The sequence below is a fragment of the Prunus mume genome, linkage group LG5 (assembly GCF_029339155.1).
Source record: "Prunus mume cultivar Tortuosa linkage group LG5, ASM2933915v1, whole genome shotgun sequence".
Taxonomy (NCBI): domain Eukaryota; kingdom Viridiplantae; phylum Streptophyta; class Magnoliopsida; order Rosales; family Rosaceae; genus Prunus; species Prunus mume.
This window is the reverse complement of record NC_142702.1, coordinates 4,681,214-4,701,037: the sequence shown is the minus strand read 5'-3', so window position 1 is coordinate 4,701,037 and position 19,824 is coordinate 4,681,214. Positions and strand designations below refer to the sequence as shown.

The following is a 19,824-nucleotide window of genomic DNA, read 5'->3' as shown; positions in this document are numbered from 1 at the left end:
ACGATGTGTGTGGGAAGCCTAGTAACTAGGGAATGGTACTCACCTAACATACTCATACATCTCACAATCATCCCTCAAACTCATATCTTTCCACAATCTCACCATAACAACTCCTCATACTCTATACATAGGCAATATAGATAGACATCCCAAAAACCATATAAACATATTCATCATACTCAAATATATCCATACCCAATATATATATATATATTGCTAACACGTATAAGAATATCCAAATCCATCAACCAAATACTTATTAAATCACATTTACCATTTAAAAACATATGCACAAATCTTTTATCAATAAAACCATGAACATGCTTAAAACAAAGTCCACTCACAGATAATCCCAAGATGCCCGGCCCTGAGAGGCTCCCTGCTGCGTATGATCGACCGAAGTACCTATTTCGAGATACGAACTCTTGATTAAAATAACGCACTTCAAAACAGAAATTCACAAAAGAGAATACTTAAATCCCCGAGTTCCCGGTGCGTGTACGTCCAATGGGATATCCTAAGGTCCGTTACAGTTTGGGAATCGCTTCCAATCGTACAGTTATGCTAATCCTCAAACTTCGAATTATTGAATAGGAACATCCAGGGCTCCGATTCATGATCCGCGAATTCCTATAGGTTTCTAAGAGTACCTAGATCAGCATATTTCAATTTGGAAACGATCCAACGGTTAGAACCTATCGAACCTGGATAATGCACAATATGCGAAATCCGTTCGATAGTCAAACGACATCCAAATTGAGATCCGTAAAATCCTATGCACTCGTGACAACCTATGGATCTTATCAGGATACAAAGCAACTTCACCAGCCTTGCCCACGCGCCGCCACACGCGCCGGCAACGCATGGGTGTGTAGAGAAATTTCCGACGACGGAAAATCTCCACACAAACGCTCACTCTTCCTACACTAGCTTCTTCTTAAGGTCAGGATCACTTTCTTCAACTACCACAAGGTCCAATTTGTACGGGAACTGGCCGGAATTTCAAATTGAAAACCGGCCAAAACCTAACTTCCAAAATCAATTTCCAAACTTCAAAATCGTTCTAATCTAACCCCATAAACAGCTAGAGCACGTAAAAAGGAGAAGAAACCTCACCTGGTTCACCGGAAATGGACGGCGGAGACGGCGGTGCGATAGCGCGAAAACCTCCGGTTTGAACCAGTCAAAGCGACGGCGGATTCGCGGTTTCAGCAGGAAATTGGGTGGGTCTTGATCGGGACTTCACGACGAGTCGAACGGGACCGTCTCACGCCACCGTGGCGGCCTTTGGGAGATCAAGAGAAAGAAAGGGTCGGGTCGAGAGTGAAGAGAGAGAGAGAGCGTACATGCCGAGAGAGAGAGAGAGTGAGGTAAAAGTGAAAAAATCTGATTTTTACCAAACTTTTCGAAATAATTACGGTTCCACCATCGAGCTTAATTTGATCGCCAAAACTTCGTTACAATTCCGATTTAAGCCTACCGCATGTCTACGGTTTCATCTCAGTACCACCTACGCAACCAAACCACTCGTGGTCCCGAAATCCTTCCGGATAAGAAAATGACCAAAATTACCCTTAACCCAAGGGTAAATTCATAATTCTCTTAATTTAATTAAAATGAGAAATAAATTTGGAGTAGGGGTGTTACAAAAGCAATGCGGTGCCGCCACATCCAACTCTTCCCCTCTGTCAACTATTTCAATCTTTATCTTCAATTTTCGTGGAACCCAACCTCTGATTTCTAGGGTTTTAGAGGAAACCAATTTGGGGTTTTTTGGTTTAAAAGGCAGCTCAGATCAATTGGAACGTTTAAGCTATGTCATATGTTAGAGGTGGGGTCCACATGTACACGTCACACCCTCAGATTGGTGGGAAAAATCCCAGCTTAGTTGAATGGACCAAACTACCCCTATCACGTCATTGGTTTAACGGAATTTGGAATGGCGTTGACGAAAAGTAGTTAAGTGAAACATGAAACATTGGTCAAGGGGGCAAAGTGGGTCACTTTAATTTTGAGGGGGTAAAGTGAGAATTGACCAATGTTCTAGGGGACACTGTAGCATTTAAGCCTATTTTAATTGCTCTTTTTTTTTCCAGGTTGTCGCTCTCTCGCTAAAGAGGAGAGCCATGCGATTTTTCCAGGTTTTTCCTTCCACGCCCAGCGTCATCGTTGTCTAGTGCCTTACTTCGATTGCGTCGATCTTGTTCTTGTCTTTCTCTCCATTCTTGAGTGGTTGTTTCTTTGCGTGTCGTCTGGTTATTTTTGGCTTCGAGATGGTGGTGTCGTCGGTTCTTTTTGGTTTTGAGGCAATGAAATCGCTTGGTGCTTTTGGTTTCGAGGCGGCGGTGGTTCGATCGCTATTTCTAGTTTCGCGATTTGGGTTCACTACATTCTCTGGTGGTTTCACTTGCTTTGGGTTTGATTGGTCTTCATTGGCGCTTTCAGAGGCTGCCTTTGCCATGATCATTCTTGACGTGACCTCTTCGCTTAGTGGCTAGCCACAACTGCTCCACCAGATCAAGTCTAGGGCTTCGCCCATGGTCGTGACTCAAAGGGTGACTTTGGAAGGTTGTGGTGAGGTGCGGACGCCGTCTCTATTGAAGGAATTGCGTTGTGTAGTTTTTGGTTTTTAGGTGCCATCTCTTTACCTACATGTACGAGTTTTTTTTTTCTTTTTCCTTTTTTTTTTTGTAATGAGGGCTAGGGAACCGAGTGGTGATTATGTCCTTACTGTTCTTGAGCAATCTTTCTGGAGACTCGTGCTCACTGGTTTTTCTAATGACTATCGAATTTACATTCCAGGTTTTGCTGATAAGGCGACGAAGACCATGCTAGAAGGTCTCCCTGATATGCTCACTAGAATGTTTGTGGGCTTGACATCTAATAAAGCTAAGAAGCCAATCTTGATCCCCTTGCCCTATCGAGTAGGGGTCGAGATTAAGATTCAAGGAGTTGATATTTAGTACTTATGGTCGCTATGTTCTGACGATCATGACACGTTGTTCTATACATCGAGCTATGCATGCATAAGAGGTTTTCTTTAACAATATTACGCTGTGGCGGTTGCTCTTTGCAGGGCTTAGAGTTGTGCTGTGTTTTGTATGTTTATTTTGGGTTCTTTGTAGCCGTCCAAAGTGGCCTGTGTCAGACTCTCTTGTTAGTCCATGGCATGCGTAGTACTCTTTCCTACCCTGTGGTTTGTCCTATGTAGTTTTCCTTGGAAGGTTTTAACGAGGTCACAGTGGTCTTTGTATGCCGTTTTGGTTTATGAGACCATCTCTAAGTGAGGGCCAATTTTTAAATTATAGCCCTAAATCCCCAAAACTCATCTCCAAGAGTGGGCTACACAAAGGGTTACAAAAATAGGAGGGCTACACATATGGCCAATTCCTAAATTGAGGGCCACATGTGGCCCTTTCGCCACCCTGGGTTAAATATTTGGATGGGGCCCAACTAACGTCACTTGAACATGACCATGTATTGTCAATTATTATTTGTTACGAACACCAAAGTTGTTTTTAAAACAAGACGAAGTCTTGTACATGACAATGTATTGTCAATTATTATTAGTATTTAGTTGCAAACACAGAAGACTAGCAAGAGCTCTCCTTGACCTATTTGGGTCAACCTCCTTATTGTTGGAATCTCCACCAATGTAGTCATCCCATTGCCAACACATGGATGTAAAAAATCTTATCCCAAAATATTTTTCTCTTCTAAAATGTATTTTAAATATAATATAAATAGTAGTTTAATTAAATTAACTAATAAATTTACATAATATACTAAAAATTATTAAAATATTTAAATGTAGCATGACACTATTCTTATAAAATTATTTTTTTGAGGGATAAATATATCCCTCCTCACTTGGAGATGGCATGAATGAAATCTTGTTCTTAAAAAAAAGAAAATTGAATTTATATTTTATTTTAAAATTTTCGTAAGAATAAAATCTAAGAGCACTTCCACTACAAGGGGGGAGGGCAGGCAAAAGGGGGCCTCAGGACCAAAAACCTCTCCAGCGTAAGGTCCAGTGCAAGGGTGGGACCCACCAACCCGGCAAGCCCACGTGCAAGAATGGTCGAGTAGTGGCTCAAGGTCGCGACATTATTGTGACGCCACGCTAACATTAGTGCCTTGATGAAACCAACGGAAGAATCCACGTGCCGCTTCCCGGACACTCCGAGAAATCCAATGGGTGAGCTTTTTTTGCCTTTTGCCTAAAAAAATTGCAAAATAATACCAAAAATATTCTGAATTTTTTTTCTATAAATACCTACCAATATAATTCACTTTCCATAACAAATCTTCATACAAATTCTTCTCCTTCAAATATTTTTCACTTTCCACACCAAAAATTTTTCTGCTTAGGTATTTTTTAAAAATACCAAAAAATTCTGAATTTTTTTTTCTATAAATACCTACCAATATTTTTCACTTTTCGCAACAAATCTTCATACAAATTCTTCTCCTTCAAATATTTTTCACTTTCCACACCAAATATTTTTCTCCTTCACTAAATTCCATTTGTGTCAAAAAATAAATGGCCTCTTCCATTGAAGCTGGAGGCACGTGGACAACCGTTGAAGATATTTTGTTTTCTGAGTGTTGGGTCAAAGTTGGTCATTGCCTGATCACGGGCAATGAGATGAACTTCTCTCATATGTGGAGAAAAATTTATGAAGAATTTTGTGAAAGATCGGGTTCGACCCTGACGAAAATGGCCTTGGCTACTAGGTGAATATTTTTGAATAAAGAGTTAGGGAAATGGAGAGATGCGTTGGCAAAAGCGAGGGAAATGGTTCGAAGTGATGAAAATCTTGGTGATGAGGTTACAAATTTCTAATTGTCGTTTTATTCAATTTAATGTCATATTTTTTAATTATATTTTCTTGGATTTCCAATTTTATTTTTTTAATAGATTCTTCAAGCACAAATGTAGTTTTGTGCCATTGGCCAAGGTAATAAATGATTCAAAAATCTCTAATGTTGGGACATTGTGAAGAATTGTTCAAAATTCACCACACGTGGTTCGTTCAGTTGTGTGAAGAAAACCATTGCACATGGCTCCTCAAGTGAACAATGTCCGCAATCGGTTCCCGTGGTGCGTTTCTTGGAGGAAATAATGGCACTATTATTTCCTCCAAAAGAAAATACTCCCCTACGTCATGATCCGGTGGAACCACCTTCGCCAATGATTGAGTCATCCTTATACTCTATTGTGTCGAATTATGAGGATCGGGAGTATTTCAATTGTATGATGAGTGAGTCAGTATTTCAATTGTATGATGAGTGAGATGTGAATTTTATAATAAATATGGACATGTGGCAACCGAAAATCTTATTCGAAAATTGAATCCTAAAATTTTATCTGAAAATCTTATCCGAAAATTTTATCTAAAATTTGGGATGAAAATTTTATAATAAATAGTAACATGTGACAACTGATAATCTTATCAAAATTAATAGTTTAAATATAAAAATAGAAAATAAATTAAAATGAAGCCCTTGCCCTTGCCCTTGCCCTTTGGGGTGAAAACAAAAAGACGTACGCTACTATTCACATAAATAAGAATAAACTGGCTTGCCTTCACCTTGCCCTTGTCCTTATCTTTTGGGGTGGAAGTGTTCTAACATCACTTACGTCAGAAATTTATCATCCATGCTTCTTATGATGCACCCTACCCCACGCAATCATAACTACACTCTAAAACCCAAAATCCCTTCTACCTCACTTAAACCCTACATTCGCACTCCGTCACTAACTAGTTCACAAAATGTCCGAAACGTTACCGGAACTTTCAATCCTCCGCGGGTACGAGCTGCGTCTCCTCCGCTGCACCCTGCAGTCTCCGGCGTCCGATCACTCACCCCATCCCCAACCGTCCGATCATGCCCATCCCACCCACCACCTCCACCCTCTAATCAACGACCTCTTAACTTCCATCGAGTCGGGCCACTACCTCCGAGCCCTCACCTCCCCCGACGTAAACCGCGCCGTTTTCAAACTCGCCGAGTCTGACTCGCTCGGAGACTCGGCGGAGTGCGCTGACAGAGTGTACTCCGAGTTGCTGGACCGAGTTGAGTCGTTTATATCCAAGGAATGCGAAGAAGAAGAGAATGATAGTGGCAAGGACAAGGCCTACAGAGTCATCGTGGTTCTGTGCATTGCCGTGGCTGCCTTGTTCGGTTTTGCTCAATGTAACTTGACTGGGTAAGTTCAAAAGCTAAAAAGAAAAAAACTTGAGTTAAATAAAAAAAAATTTAATTGATTATTTTTTTTGGGGTTAATTTTAAATTTTGGGAACTTGGAAATTTAGACCGTTGGAGGGGTTGCCAAAGTGTCCTCTGCCACTGGAAGTGCCTCAATGTGATGAGTGGGAGAATTGGGCGGGTAATCAGCTTATGGCTGCTGGGTCTGACTTGCTTGGAAAGTTATCCAATATTCAGGTACTGCCTTTTCTATTTTTGGGATTGTTACATTTTGCCAATTAATTTATGCTTGGACTGTTTTCTTAATATAGGCCCAGAAATTTTCATTTCTGTATCAATTTTGCCTATTTCCTGTGTGCGATGACTTCTTTGAAAGTTCACGCAAATTATGAGCTTGGTTTAGTTGCGTCTTTCCTAACTTATAATTATAAGTAACTATATGTTCAAATTCTGGCTGTACATGTGTGTGTATGTGTTTTGTATCTCATCTGAAATTAAATTTTATTGCTTTGGTATTGTTAGTCTTAGATTCTTACTGACAAGAATTTCTGAAAGATTGTTATTTTTAGTTGTTTTACAAAATCGCACTTTGATATGTGAATTGGTGTTGTTTTGTAGTATATAGTTTATGCGAAGATGCTGGCCATGAAGATGAAAGATTTGTTATTTGACGGAAGTTTGCCTTCTACATATGGAATTAGGAGCATTTCATGGTGGCTCATTAGGATCATCCTTCTTCATCAAAGAATTCTTGATGACCGGTCTTCTTCTCTGTTCAATCTTTTGCAAGTCTTTACGAGTGAAACTTTGAATCATTTTGGCACTTTGGAGAAAGTAACAACTTATTGGGGTAACAATTTACGTAATGATGAGGGTTCGTCACTTGTCTCAATGATTTATCTGGAAGCTGGAATAATGGAATACACCTATGCAAGAGTTGATTCATGCAGGTGAGTTGTCAAGGATATTTTTGTTGTTGGCATTTTGGTTAGTATGCTCCTACTAAACATCTTATTAGAAATAGCATTTAAAAAAAACCATCTTATTAGTGAATAATAATCTCCTATAAAGAAACCATCTTATTAATGATCGTATTAATATGTCATTATATATAATGTATGCTGTGAAAGGTCTAACTTGTTTCCAAATAAAGTTTAACTGATGTTTCTTTTTAATTCCTCCACTGGACTACAAGCACTTGAGCTTTTTTTTTTTTTTTTGGTTTGCTAAAATAAGCAAGTGAAATTTTCAATATTTCACTTCCATGGAAGGTCACTAATTAGTAGAAGTTTTCATCTTCCTGTCATACTATGTTTCATTGGTTTACTTTGATCTAAATTTGTTACCTGCTCTGATGTATATACATATGGTTAAATTTAGTACTTTGAATAAATAATCAAGGAAATTGTACTTTTATCTGCATTGGTCAGAGAACTCTTTTTTCTTTCTTTATTTAATTTAATTTTATACAAAGGCTTCAAAAGCATAAAGTTAGTGAAATAACCATTATTGTTGAACAGTGGACATGTAGTCCACCAACAAAGCAAAAGAGCAATTCTAACCTTCTAATCACACACAATTACACAACAACATGATGCACATAAAATTCAAGAGAGAAGCCTGAAAGTGCAGGATTCTGCTCCTCCCTCAATTTTCCTTCAAACATTCCACCTGTCCTTTCTAACCAAGCCACCCAAAAGTTTGCCTACATGCTGCAATACCTCAATATTTTTGCCTTTTCCCGTAGAAAGCTCTCTAGAGTTCAAAAACTGATTCTCAGTTGATGTCCAAAGTTGCTGGTCTTTACAGTGAGCAGTGATTATAATAGCTATCAATATGGTAGTAAAGCCTAACTAGGTGAGTGTCAAGCTATGATCCTCGTTTCATGAAATAATGAAACGATAGTTTATGTAAAACCTAACATATATAAGTTTAAAGTTTATGCAGTTCCTTTTTTATTTTTTTTTGTGGTATGGAGAGAGGTTGGTGAAAACTAAAAGTTGTTAAGGATAGTTTTAATTCCAGTATTATTATCAAATAAATTCAACATTCAGGGATTTTTTTTTTTTTGCACCATAAAGTTGTTTTGTGTCTCCATGTTTTTTAAACATAAATGGTGTGTGTGTGTGTGTGCGCGTTTGGCTGAACGTTTTCACTTGCTTTTATTTTATTTTATTTTTTAATTCCATTGTATATTGGTTTTTTTTAATAAATATTCTATAATTGGAGTCTTTATTTGGATGCTGATTAAGTTTTTCTTTTACTTCCGTTATTTCATTTTATTTGCTGTGGCTCCTTTATGGTATCAGGCTACATTTTGAATCAGCTGAAGCAGCAGCTGGTCTTCAGCTTTCTGTTACAGGTGTTCTTGGCTTCCGTACTGTACATCAGGTAAATGTTGAAACTTGAATGCATGTAAAAAGAATTTTATTATTTCTGTTCTTTAAATATCAAAACTACTTCTTAGCTTTACATATCATTTTTTTCCTAAAGGTAGAACCAAAGGCACAAATGGTACTTTTAGCAAACCCAACTTCTTCGAACAGCAGTGGTAGCTGCCTCGCAGAAAGCCCTGGCTCCCAGACAAACAATTCTAGCATTGGCAATCTGCATCCATCTGAAACCTATGAGGTCTCTGACATATTGATGACCCCAAAATTGTTAGGGAATGATAGCAATTCTGGAATTATTTCAGAAGGCATTCAAGTTGGTGGTACTGCTGCTGTTCCTTTGAGTGCAGTCCATCAGGCACTGATCCTGGCTAAATGCCTTCTAATTGAGAAGGGTACACGACATGATGAAATGCAAAGTAAGTTTTCTTGATCTATACATATTTAGTAATGTTACCCATATTCACAATATTCAAGCAGGGCATTAACAGAACATAATGTCTACTATTTTTTCTTCAATTTTATTATTGGAGCACAATAACTTTCTTACTACATATGGTTGAGTCTATAGTCTTTGATGTCTCAGCAACCCAATCTCTGTTTCAGGATGGGAAATGGCTCCTTACATAGAGGCAATTAATTCTCAGCAGTCGTCATACTTTATTGTAAGTATAAAGTCACAACATTGTATGGTTTTTGAATTTCAATATACTTTCCATTTTTATTGAATCATTCTTTCTGATAACAGTTTAAGAATTTCAGTGTTCAACAAATCGTAAAAGTTCGATGACTTATCTCTTATATTGTTAGAAATGAAACTATTCTGGTTGGTAAGCCAATAGTCTTTTGGAAGTCTTCCAAGCGCCAACTGAACCAGCTTAAACATGCTGCACTAACAGATAAATCTCTGTTAACTGTTAACAACAGCAAACAAATAATAATGTCAAAGACACCGTTCATGTTAAGACTTCGACTATCGAGAATGAAAGGATTTTTTTTTTTTTTTTTTAAAAAGAAAGGAAACCATTCTGCCCTACAAAGCGAATTTTTTTATATAAAAAAACATATAATATAGAATAAAATATGAACATATGGGGGGGAGAGTAAAAAAACATATAATTTAAGCTTCCCTCATCGGTGTTCCTACATTTTGTGGTGGGTTTTCAAAGGGAGAGTTCCTGACAAAGTGACGTACGTTCCTGTCAGAGTCCTTTGCCATATATAGGCAGTATCGTAGCTTTCTAGACTATGTAGATATACAAGTACAAGACCTTGAACTATGACAATCTGAAAAGGTCATAAACCCTCTTTTAGATATACATTTCTGATGACTCCTGCTGAAACATTTCTTCATAAAACTCCAAGAAGTGAACTGCAATGGAGTCCACTGTATGCCTAGAACTTGTCCTTGATTTCTTGTTTATCATTATGTTAATTCTTGAACCTTGCATTTGCATTTCAATCTTTTATACCTCTTTCAACTATGCAAAAAGAGCTGAGAGAAGTTTTATAATTTGACTTGCCACTTTCTACATCCATTGTCATGTTTTCCCATAATAATTGGTGAAACCTTCAAATCCTGTTTCTTCCTTGTACTTCATAAATTTCATACAAGGATTGTATTTCACGAAAATATTGTTTGAAAACTTTTGACAGTCTCTGATAAATTATAGATCCCCGCTTTCCACAAGCTCTAATAATTTCATAAGATTTTGCATTGTCCTTTGTGGGCTCCTATACTCAACAAGTAATGGCTATACTGTACCCTGTGAATGTCTTTCATGACCCAACTCGCACTGAGATAAGGCTTCTCTAATGCCATTTGTCTGCATCAGGTCCAGAGTCCATACCACATGACCTTAATTTATATTTTTGCTTTTGTACTTTCAAGTCTTCATGTATCTGGCATAAGTTACCAAGGGGCCAAATATTTTTCTCACTACTAATTCTGTGTTCTGGCTGGGAACCTACTCCTTTTGAACTTACTAAGGTCACTCCATCAAACAAACAATTTCAGTATCCCAAAACTATGTATTTCAGCCCATGGAATGGATCATATCTTAATTATTGCACCTTGAGAGTGTCCATAAGCTACTTTTATGATCAACGACACATCTTTTGTATCTAATAGGATAGGGCTGAACCTCCCAAAGCACTCTGCTTCTCTCTAATTAGGTTATTGCACACATTGACACAAGAGATGAGAGATGAGAGATGAGAGAGAGAGGGAGGGAGGGAGGAGAGGAGAGATTTTTGTACTGTGGACTCTTCAGTGAGATTGATATATTGTTAACCTAGATTTCCTTAATTTTGAAATTATTTAATGTGATAAATTTCTTTTCTTTGCATCAGATACGATGTTTCTGTGACATCCTACGGATTCGGTGGGAGTCAACACGTAGTCACACAAAGGAACGTGCATTGCTGATGATGGAAAAATTGGTATTACGTAGCATCTTTTCTTAAGATTTTGAACTTTTTCTTTGGCATAATTTCTGTTCTTCTCGATCAGAATCTTTTTCCTCCAGTTTTCTAAATGGATCCTGCTCACACGATCCATGCATTTCCTTTTTAAGTCTCATATTTCCATGTTAATTGGTAGCTGAAAAATGTTAAAACACAAGACATGACGGTGAATCAAGTTTTACATTAGTTAAAACACTCTTTCTAAGGACAAGTTAGGTAAATCTCATGCAAAATTGATCCAATTATAAATATATATGCACTTCATACACATATAGTATAACCACATGAACACACTATTATGTAGAGGCAGAAGCTGGCTTTGGCATGCAATTTTACTATTTACTGATGCTAAAAAGGATTATGAACTTGGTCTCGTCGTCTGAAGTGGTTACTTAATTTCTCTGATGCCAGATGTAGACTTACTACCATTGTTAGATGTATAATAGCTTTGTTTATTTTATATTATTTAGAAATGAGCACTGTTTTGATATCTGCTTCTCGTGATCATTTTATTTTCGAGCTCTTGTATTTCAGTTAACCCATTTACTTATTGAGAGTTTGTTTTACAGCAGCAATGTTTTTTTATATTTCAGGTTCAGGGTATCTATGACCCTTCTCCAGGAGTGGCGGAAAGGATTCTTTTCTGCTATGGCGTTCAAATTCCTACCATTCCTGCCCTGCGGAAGTATATCTTCATCTTACATTGATGAGGAATTTTATTGTGGTTTTCTATATTCTTCTATCTGTTGTTTCTTATTGACATTTCTTGTTCTTGTCTATTTTGGATTCATTTTAGGGAGTATGGTGAACTTTTAGTTGGCTGTGGTCTTATAGGAGAGGCGGTTAAAACTTTTGAGGATTTAGAGTTATGGGATAATCTTATATTCTGCTACCGGTATGATGACACATAATGGTTATGGAAAAATCGAATCCTCTTATTTCATTTTTATTTATCACCATTTGTTGCCAAATGGAGTCTCATGTGATGTACTATATGAAAACAGCCTATTGCAGAAGAAAGCAGCAGCTGTTGAACTGATCAAGACACGACTTTCTGAAACACCCAATGACTCCAGGTTATGGTATGTGTTAGGTTTTCTTTTGTTAATTGTTTTAACTTACCAAGAAACCTTATTTTCACATGTTAGTTAAATTTATCATGCGGTCTCTTCTAATCCATTCAACTTGTAAAAGTTATATTGAGTGCTGATATCCTCAAAATAAATGCAGGTTTTGATATTACCCTTATTCAAAGTGAACTACTAGTAGATTTATCTATGAGTATTTTCCTTATTAGTCGGCGTGTTTGAATATGAGAGAGAGGTCTTCCGTTCAAGTCTGAACCTATTTATCAGTCCATGTACAAAATATGAGATATTTTATGTTTGCCCTCTTAATCTTCGTGCATTGTTTGTTAACAACCTGTTATCTGATTATGAAAATTGACAAGGCCTTCAACGTCACATTTTCTGGACTCAATTTCCATGTCTCAAATTTTTTTTTGGCAGCATATTGAGATGCATCAAGCCATTTATATAGTCTTACAGAACTTGAAACCAACGGAACATGCCCAGTTTCAGATTAAAAATATAACCAAGAGTAGCACGACTATAATTTATTTATTTATTTATTATTTTTAATTTAGTACTAATTTAGGACACAATTATTGTGTTCATATTTGTTTGTCTTGAATCTCTATTTCAATATGATGGCTCTGAAGCTTCTTTTTATTTATCCCCACTATTGCTGTCTCCATGCATGCCCTACTGCATTTTAAAACGTATAATACATGACATAATAATTTTAAGAGTGAACTCCTAAAATAATTTCTAGGTGCTCATTGGGTGATGTTACTAATGATGATGCCTGCTTTGAAAAAGCCCTGGAAGTTTCAAATGATAGATCAGCTCGAGCCAAGGTTATGTCCTGAAACTCATTCCTTATGAAAAGACATTCTGAGTCATCTTTCACAGATTTTTAATGTTATTTTTTTCTACTTGATAGCGGTCTCTTGCTCGCAGTGCATACAATAGAGGGGACTATGAAAAATCAAAAACCCTATGGTACTTTTTTCGTGTAAAGCCTTCCTCCTCGTCTCACTCATATCAAATATATCATTTGTTTATTTGATAATCTTTATATTTCATAATTGATTTAGATGCACAATCACATTCTGCATTCCATATTCCAGGGAGTCTGCAATGGCCTTGAATTCTCTGTATCCCGATGGCTGGTTTGCACTTGGGGCTGCTGCGTTGAAGGTAACTTGTGTGATCCATGATATGTTGCATTATTATTCATTTTATAGGTTGCATGATGTATGGAAATGAGGAGAGTCGTGCTGTATACTGCCTTTTTATCTTTATTCCTTCTAACAAGTGTTAAGCTTATTGCTGAGATGATATACAGGCTAGGGATACTGAAAAGGCATTGGATGCTTTTACTCGGGCTGTTCAACTTGATCCTGAAAATGGGGAGGCATGGAATAATATTGCTTGTTTGTATGCTTTCTTCCCCTTACTTTGTCTTGCATGTCCTCTCTGAATATTCCTCATTTCTTTTGTTTGTTTGTTCATCTCTCAATATTGTGATAATATTTTGAGTGTTTTTTTTTTGGCTTCTGGTGGCACTGGGTGCCGAAACCCATTTGAGCTTTTGAGTTATATTTTACGTACATTCTTATCTTGGAATTAGACTTCTTGATTTTAATGGGGGTTTCAGCTATGTCTGTGAAAGAGTCTAAAAACTAGAAAATATTGGTAAAGTATTGCCATTATCTCATAGAATTTTAGCTATTTCTGTCAAAATTCTGTTGTTCCACAATATTTTGCATTAGTTGGATTACCAATGTGTCCAATAGTTTCCGCTAGCCTTACTTTTTCCTTGCAATAGTGTCCAATAGTTAGATTTTAAGGTTTAGGGATTCAAATTGACAAATGCCTTCCTCTTTGGTGAGGGGCCTAACCACCACAGTACAAACATCTTTTCTTATAATAACCATGTCTTATACTTGTTAGATAAAATTAACAACACACTTGCAAGACCGATGTGATGTTATTCAGTGTAGTTCACACAGTAATATACTATTTTTTGATGTGAAATAAACAAACAAACAGTAACCAAATCATATTCTAAACTTAGGTTGTTATTTTCTTTTTTGGTTTATATTAAAGTAAATACATGTTCTTCAGTTCAACGAATAGAGTCCTCATTAAATTATTACAAGTAAAAATTTGTTTCACATTTAGTCTTTTTTTTTTTGAGAAGAAACGAAATTTATAAAGCAAAAGAACATGGAGGTGGATAAGACAACCACAACTGGAGAACAACACCAACACACAAAGAAACACAACACCAACCCCTCCCAAACTAACAGGGAGGAACAAAGCCAAAAAACCACTGAAACAACACACCCCCCAACCCTCACATAACCACTGCTGCCATATCCCTCAAGATAGTAGAAACAGAATAATCTTTAAAATCTTCAGTAACAGAAGCCCACAAAGCTGCCCAGTACTTAACTCTATCCCACAAATCACTCACTCCCACTCCCTTGTAGTCTTCAAAAATTCTCCTATTACGCTCCATCCAATTGTTCCAGAAAACAGAGTGAACCAGACAGCCCCACAAGGTTGAGGCGCGCTTCCCCGAACCCCACACATTTAGTCATATTTCAGTAACTACTAAACAGTTTGAATGAATAATTTATGATGAATATATGTGGAGTCATATTATTAGTCAGTTTGAATTTTTTTCTTCTTCTTGTATGAATATACAATTTTCGAATGCAAATAATAGAGTGGTCATGATGTCTTAGTTATTAATTATTATTTTGGAAAATCAATTCAACTAATTTTTGTTTCTTGCTTTTCCAATTATGCAGGCATATGATAAAAAAGAAGAGTAAAGAATCCTTCATTGCATTTAGAGAAGCTCTGAAATTCAAGTTCTGTCTTCCTCCATTGACTAAATTCTCTCTCTCTCTCTCTCTCTCTCTCTCGCATGTGCCACCCCCGCCAACCCCCCACCCCCCTTTTCAGAACTTTATATTTGTTGTTGACAGTTTGGATTATGTAATGACTGAACATGACTGATTACAGACGAAACAGCTGGCAACTGTGGGAGAACTACAGCCATGTTGCCGTAGATGTTGGCAATGTTGGTCAGGTAAGTGCCTTCGTCTCAGTAGCATATTTATTTTCACATGTGACAGCTCACAATGTAAACTTGTCTTGGTAGGCTTAGATTTGGTTTGTAAAGTGATGTGGAAACCTTGCCTTTGATTTGGAGCATGGCAAAGGACATTGATGAACTGGAAAGAAAAATTAATTTTAAAAAAAAAAAAAACTAGTAAATTTGAAACCCTTGGTCTTTTCTAGAGTTATATTGCAGATCTTCATTTATAAGGTCCAAATGTCTACACGTTCACTGCTTCAGATCAACATTCGTGAACTGTAAAAGAAAATTAACAGAAAAAAGCCTAGTAAATTTGAAACACTTGGTCATTTGGCAGATCTTCATTGATCAGGTCCACATTGCTTGAGATCACCTACCTTAGGGCATTCCATTGTTATATCCTTTATCACTTTCAATCTTCTTCACGTGGACTGGTTGTGCCCATCATTAAGTATTAGTTTTCAGCTGTTCTTACTATTTATTTTTTCTTATAGGGTCTAGAAGCTGCACGGATGGTGTTGGATATTACTAATAATAAAAGAATCGATGCTGAATTATTGGAAAGAATTGTGGCTGAAGTCGAAATAAGGGCTTCACATATGACTCCAGATATGACGGATGAAGATAACTGTTCCACTGAGGTGGGAAAATTTCGGGAAACTGAGCACTTAGTAGAGTTCCTTGGAAAAGTTCTACAGCAGGTATGATTTCGTTATTATCATTTCCTTTTGTTTGCTTATGCTTCCCTGACCTATATTTTTACAGTAGATTTTCAACTAAAATGAACAGTAACCAGTTGCCCCGTACTGATTGATCATTTCCCATGCTTATTATTAGACTGCTGCATGTGTTTATTGATTATTGTTTTGGTCTAGCACTATTTTCAAAAGCTTATGGCCCATTTGATAACCGTTTCAATTTTAGTTTTTAGTTTTCATTTTTTGTGCTATAGTATAGAGGAAAAAGAGTGAGAATGGAAGTGAGAATGAGAGTGAAGATGGGATTGAGAGGGAAGATGAGAGGATATGATGGAAGGGAGGAGTAACAAAAGTGAAAACAAAGACTAAAAACTGAAATCTATTTCAAATTGTTTTCACATTCAAGTTTTTGTTTTCATCCTCCCCTCTCATCCTCTCTCTCAATCTTATCCTCACTCTCATTTTCCTCTATACTCTAGCACAAAAAATGAAAATTAAAAACTAAAATTGAGATGATTATCAAACGGGCCCTATTTTATGATGTAGACCAACTAATGGTAAGGCCCATGTTTTGATTCCATGTGGTCTGAGGTTCGAAAATCCCAAAGGTACCTATCTTGCTATTTGTTAGTGTTTCCTGCCTCCCAAAGATTGTAGGGTTCGGTGGGGTGTCCCTGTTTCAAAGCTTTGTCCGCGAAGCTGCTTGGCGGATTTCTTGGTATAAAAAAAAATGTTGACCAACTATTGGGTGGTTGATTTACATAGATTTGAACTGAAGGGTCTACTCTGATTTTGTTAGTTTTCTATTATTCTCAGAAGCTTAAGGAAGGATGTGGGCCAACAAATTTTTATTATTTATATTTTAACATAGGTTAACTTAGTTATGGCTTATCATTTAGGGTTTAAAATGTTTATCTATTTATTTTTTGCAATTATGAGTATGGTTAGGGTAGCCTGCTACAGAGGGTGGACAATACTTAGGGGCACCCAAGGGTGTGTACCTCCTTGTCCACCCCATCCCCCTCACGTTGTGATTAACAAATCCTCACCATACACATGTCATAATTGGAATCATTCATTTTCTAAATTACCATTTAAAGATCATCTCTGCAAAAAATCAATCAAAGTGGAGATCGTTTAGTCATCCGTATGTATCAACTAAACGGACAGTTCATCATGAGGATCTTAATTGTTACCAAAAATGTCAGATCACTCCATACTCTCTCTCTATATGTGTAACTTTACTAATAAGAAATTTCTGGGCATTGTTCTAATATTTATATGTTGGATGGAATGTGCCAATCAAATGGTGAAGCCTCTTGGTGTCTTTTCAGTATATTTACCTAAAAAGTAATGTCTTTTTTGGTTGGGGGTAAAGTAATAAGTTGCATGCAATATTTTCCTTTCTTTCTTTTTGTAGATAGTTCGAAGTGGAAATGGAGCAGATATTTGGGGTTTGTATGCAAGGTGGCACAGAATGAAAGGAGACCTTACAATGTGCTCTGAAGCTTTATTAAAGCAAGTTAGATCATACCAGGTATCTCTAGCAGTGACTTCCTAGTTTTAAGTTTTTATTTACCATTATGATTACTTTTTTAGTGCTTTATAATTTTTGTTTTCTTAATCTTTTGAAAATTGGTTTATAGATGTGCTAGTAATGCTGAGAGTATTTCTACACATGTGCGGGGCAGTTGTTAGGGACTTGCAGTATCTTTGCAAGTAGTGGTTATCTCATTCTCCCTTTACTGATTAATTTTCAATCTAATGTTGAATATAAACCAACTATTAAAACTGTCCCATTGTACCATCCGTGTCATGAGTGAGGCATGTGCATTGGCATCATCCTTTATTAGATCTCGCCATTTTGAACATCATAAAAGTCAACAGTTTGAGTAGCATGTGGGTTTTGAACATAAGTAACAAATATTTGTAGAAAAATGAAGTTTAAAAATATGTGATAAATTCATCACTCATTGGTTCAGGGGCTCATTGCAAACTGTGATGAATATAACATGATGAGTTTTCTATTTATTATTTTGCTTTAGATATTTCCTTTTTCCATTTCATTTATAGTTACTATTTGTCATTAAATGCCAATCTAAAACCAGTTATAGTCCCTTTATAATGCTTATATAATCACAAGGATATATTGTCAGGGATCTGATTTGTGGAAAGATAGAGATCGGTTTAAGAAGTTTGCTCAATCATCCTTGGAACTCTGTAAGGTGTATATGGAAATTTCTGCGTCTACTGGTAGCCGTCGTGAACTGCTTACAGCAGAGATGCACCTAAAGAACACAATTAAACAGGCAAGATACTTGGTATTTCAGAAAAGTTAACTTTGAGTATTGTAATTTCCGTTCCTACTTTCATTTATTTACTTAGCTGTATAATACAAATATTTTCTATCACTAGTAATTTCATTTATTCGGATTTTTATGCTATACATATTCTGACTAAATATACACATTTGGGTAATCTCAGGCTGTGAGTTTCTCAGACATGGAAGAACTTCAGGATCTTAAAGCTTGCCTTCATCAAGTGAAGTCAAAACTCGAATCCGATTCCCTATGTGTTTAGAACTTCATTTGGTGTTTGCCTAATTAGAATTTTCAGTACAGTTTTATACAAGGTTAGTCCTGCTCTTACATATCTCGGTTCATATAATTCAGAGAGAGGGATTGGGGTTGGGAGGAATTAGAGGAGGAAGGCGTGGGTTGCAGCAATGGAGGAAGGGGAGGGTTGTGGATGAATTTCCGAATTTACCCTCACTTTTGACAGAAAATTTAACAGAGTTTGACAGAATGACCAATGATGTAACACACCACTAAATTGGGTGACCTCTATAACTATTTTTGGAGTTGAGTGACCAAAATGTAATTTCAAGTATAGTTGAGGGACCATTGCTACAATTAAGCCTTTTCTAAAACCTACTTAAAACTGTGTAGTATAGCTGTTTTGGTCTATGTTTTGGGTACCTAATGATGACCTTTTTGACGTATTAAACTCTTGACTAGAAGATATCTATTGCTTCTCGTATTGTTATTGCCTAATGAGTCTTTGAACAAAATGTGAAGTTACACACTCGGTGCATAGGCAAACATATGACACTTTGCCTTTTAACTTACAGGAGCATGAAGCCAACAATAACGTATGCAATCGGAATGTGGTGGCTTTTTGCTGGATGACCATAAGTTCACATCCAATACAGAGTTCATGAAGAGAATCTTTTTCCTTTTCTGCGTAGAATTAGTCAACATATATGTTTGATTAGCCAAATGTAAAGAACCAGTTCACTCATTACAGCGAAGAAGTAAAAAGAGATTGAAACTAGCAGCTAGTTTAATTTGCTTGTAATTTTAAATCTAAATTCACCTTATTTTATAAAAGTCTAAGGGCTAGTCTAGCATTGTTGTGATGTGAAAATAATCGTTATTAGATTTGCTGTGAGAGAAAGTAGTTTGGCGTTTGGTAAACTTTTTGTTAAAAGTGTTGTTGGTACTGATTCCTGCATAATCAGAAAATGATTCTCGCATAATCATTAAACCTAACGTCTCTTTGAAACTTATTCCCGCATAATCAAAAATGAAAGCACCTCATTAGTGCTTTCTTTTATATTGTTCTCTCATAGCAATTTTTAACAATAAGTGATTTTTTCACAAGTTACCAAACAAGATGGGCTTTCCAAAAATTTTAAAAAATTACTTATCAACTCAAATAAGAAATGTCAAATGGGCACCAAATTGCATTAAAGCTGTAGCTTATTGACGTTCTTATATGATAGTCTTCAATCCTGTTATTGCATTGCAAGCTCTCTTAAACACTCTTACAACATAATTCAATTGTTGGAAGAGATGGTGACAAGCCAAAGACAATTC

General features: G+C 36.6%; 1 protein-coding gene across 1 annotated transcript; it reads left to right on the top strand.

The window, feature by feature from the left end:
- Window positions 1-5,645: 5,645 nt before the first annotated feature.
- Window positions 5,646-19,422, top strand: LOC103330611 (uncharacterized). Its single transcript, XM_008233207.2, has 21 exons — window positions 5,646-6,217; window positions 6,324-6,453; window positions 6,835-7,166; window positions 8,526-8,607; window positions 8,710-9,025; window positions 9,213-9,271; window positions 10,959-11,048; window positions 11,666-11,757; window positions 11,869-11,967; window positions 12,077-12,154; window positions 12,906-12,990; window positions 13,077-13,135; window positions 13,264-13,333; window positions 13,482-13,573; window positions 14,956-15,018; window positions 15,173-15,239; window positions 15,743-15,949; window positions 17,367-17,483; window positions 18,103-18,255; window positions 18,431-18,578; window positions 19,077-19,422. Exons 1-20 carry the CDS (start codon window positions 5,781-5,783, stop codon window positions 18,524-18,526), a joined length of 2,724 nt encoding a protein of 907 aa, XP_008231429.2. The 5' UTR covers window positions 5,646-5,780; the 3' UTR covers window positions 18,527-18,578; window positions 19,077-19,422.
- Window positions 19,423-19,824: the final 402 nt, after the last annotated feature.

Excerpts from the sequence above, each read along its gene's own strand:
- LOC103330611 (XM_008233207.2), top strand. The coding sequence starts at position 5,781 with ATGTCCGAAACGTTACCGGAACTTTCAATCCTCCGCGGGTACGAGCTG. Across the intron at positions 7,167-8,525 it reads GCAAGAGTTGATTCATGCAG|GCTACATTTTGAATCAGCTG; the intron begins GTGAGTTGTCAA and ends TTATGGTATCAG. Across the intron at positions 9,272-10,958 it reads AGCAGTCGTCATACTTTATT|ATACGATGTTTCTGTGACAT; the intron begins GTAAGTATAAAG and ends TCTTTGCATCAG.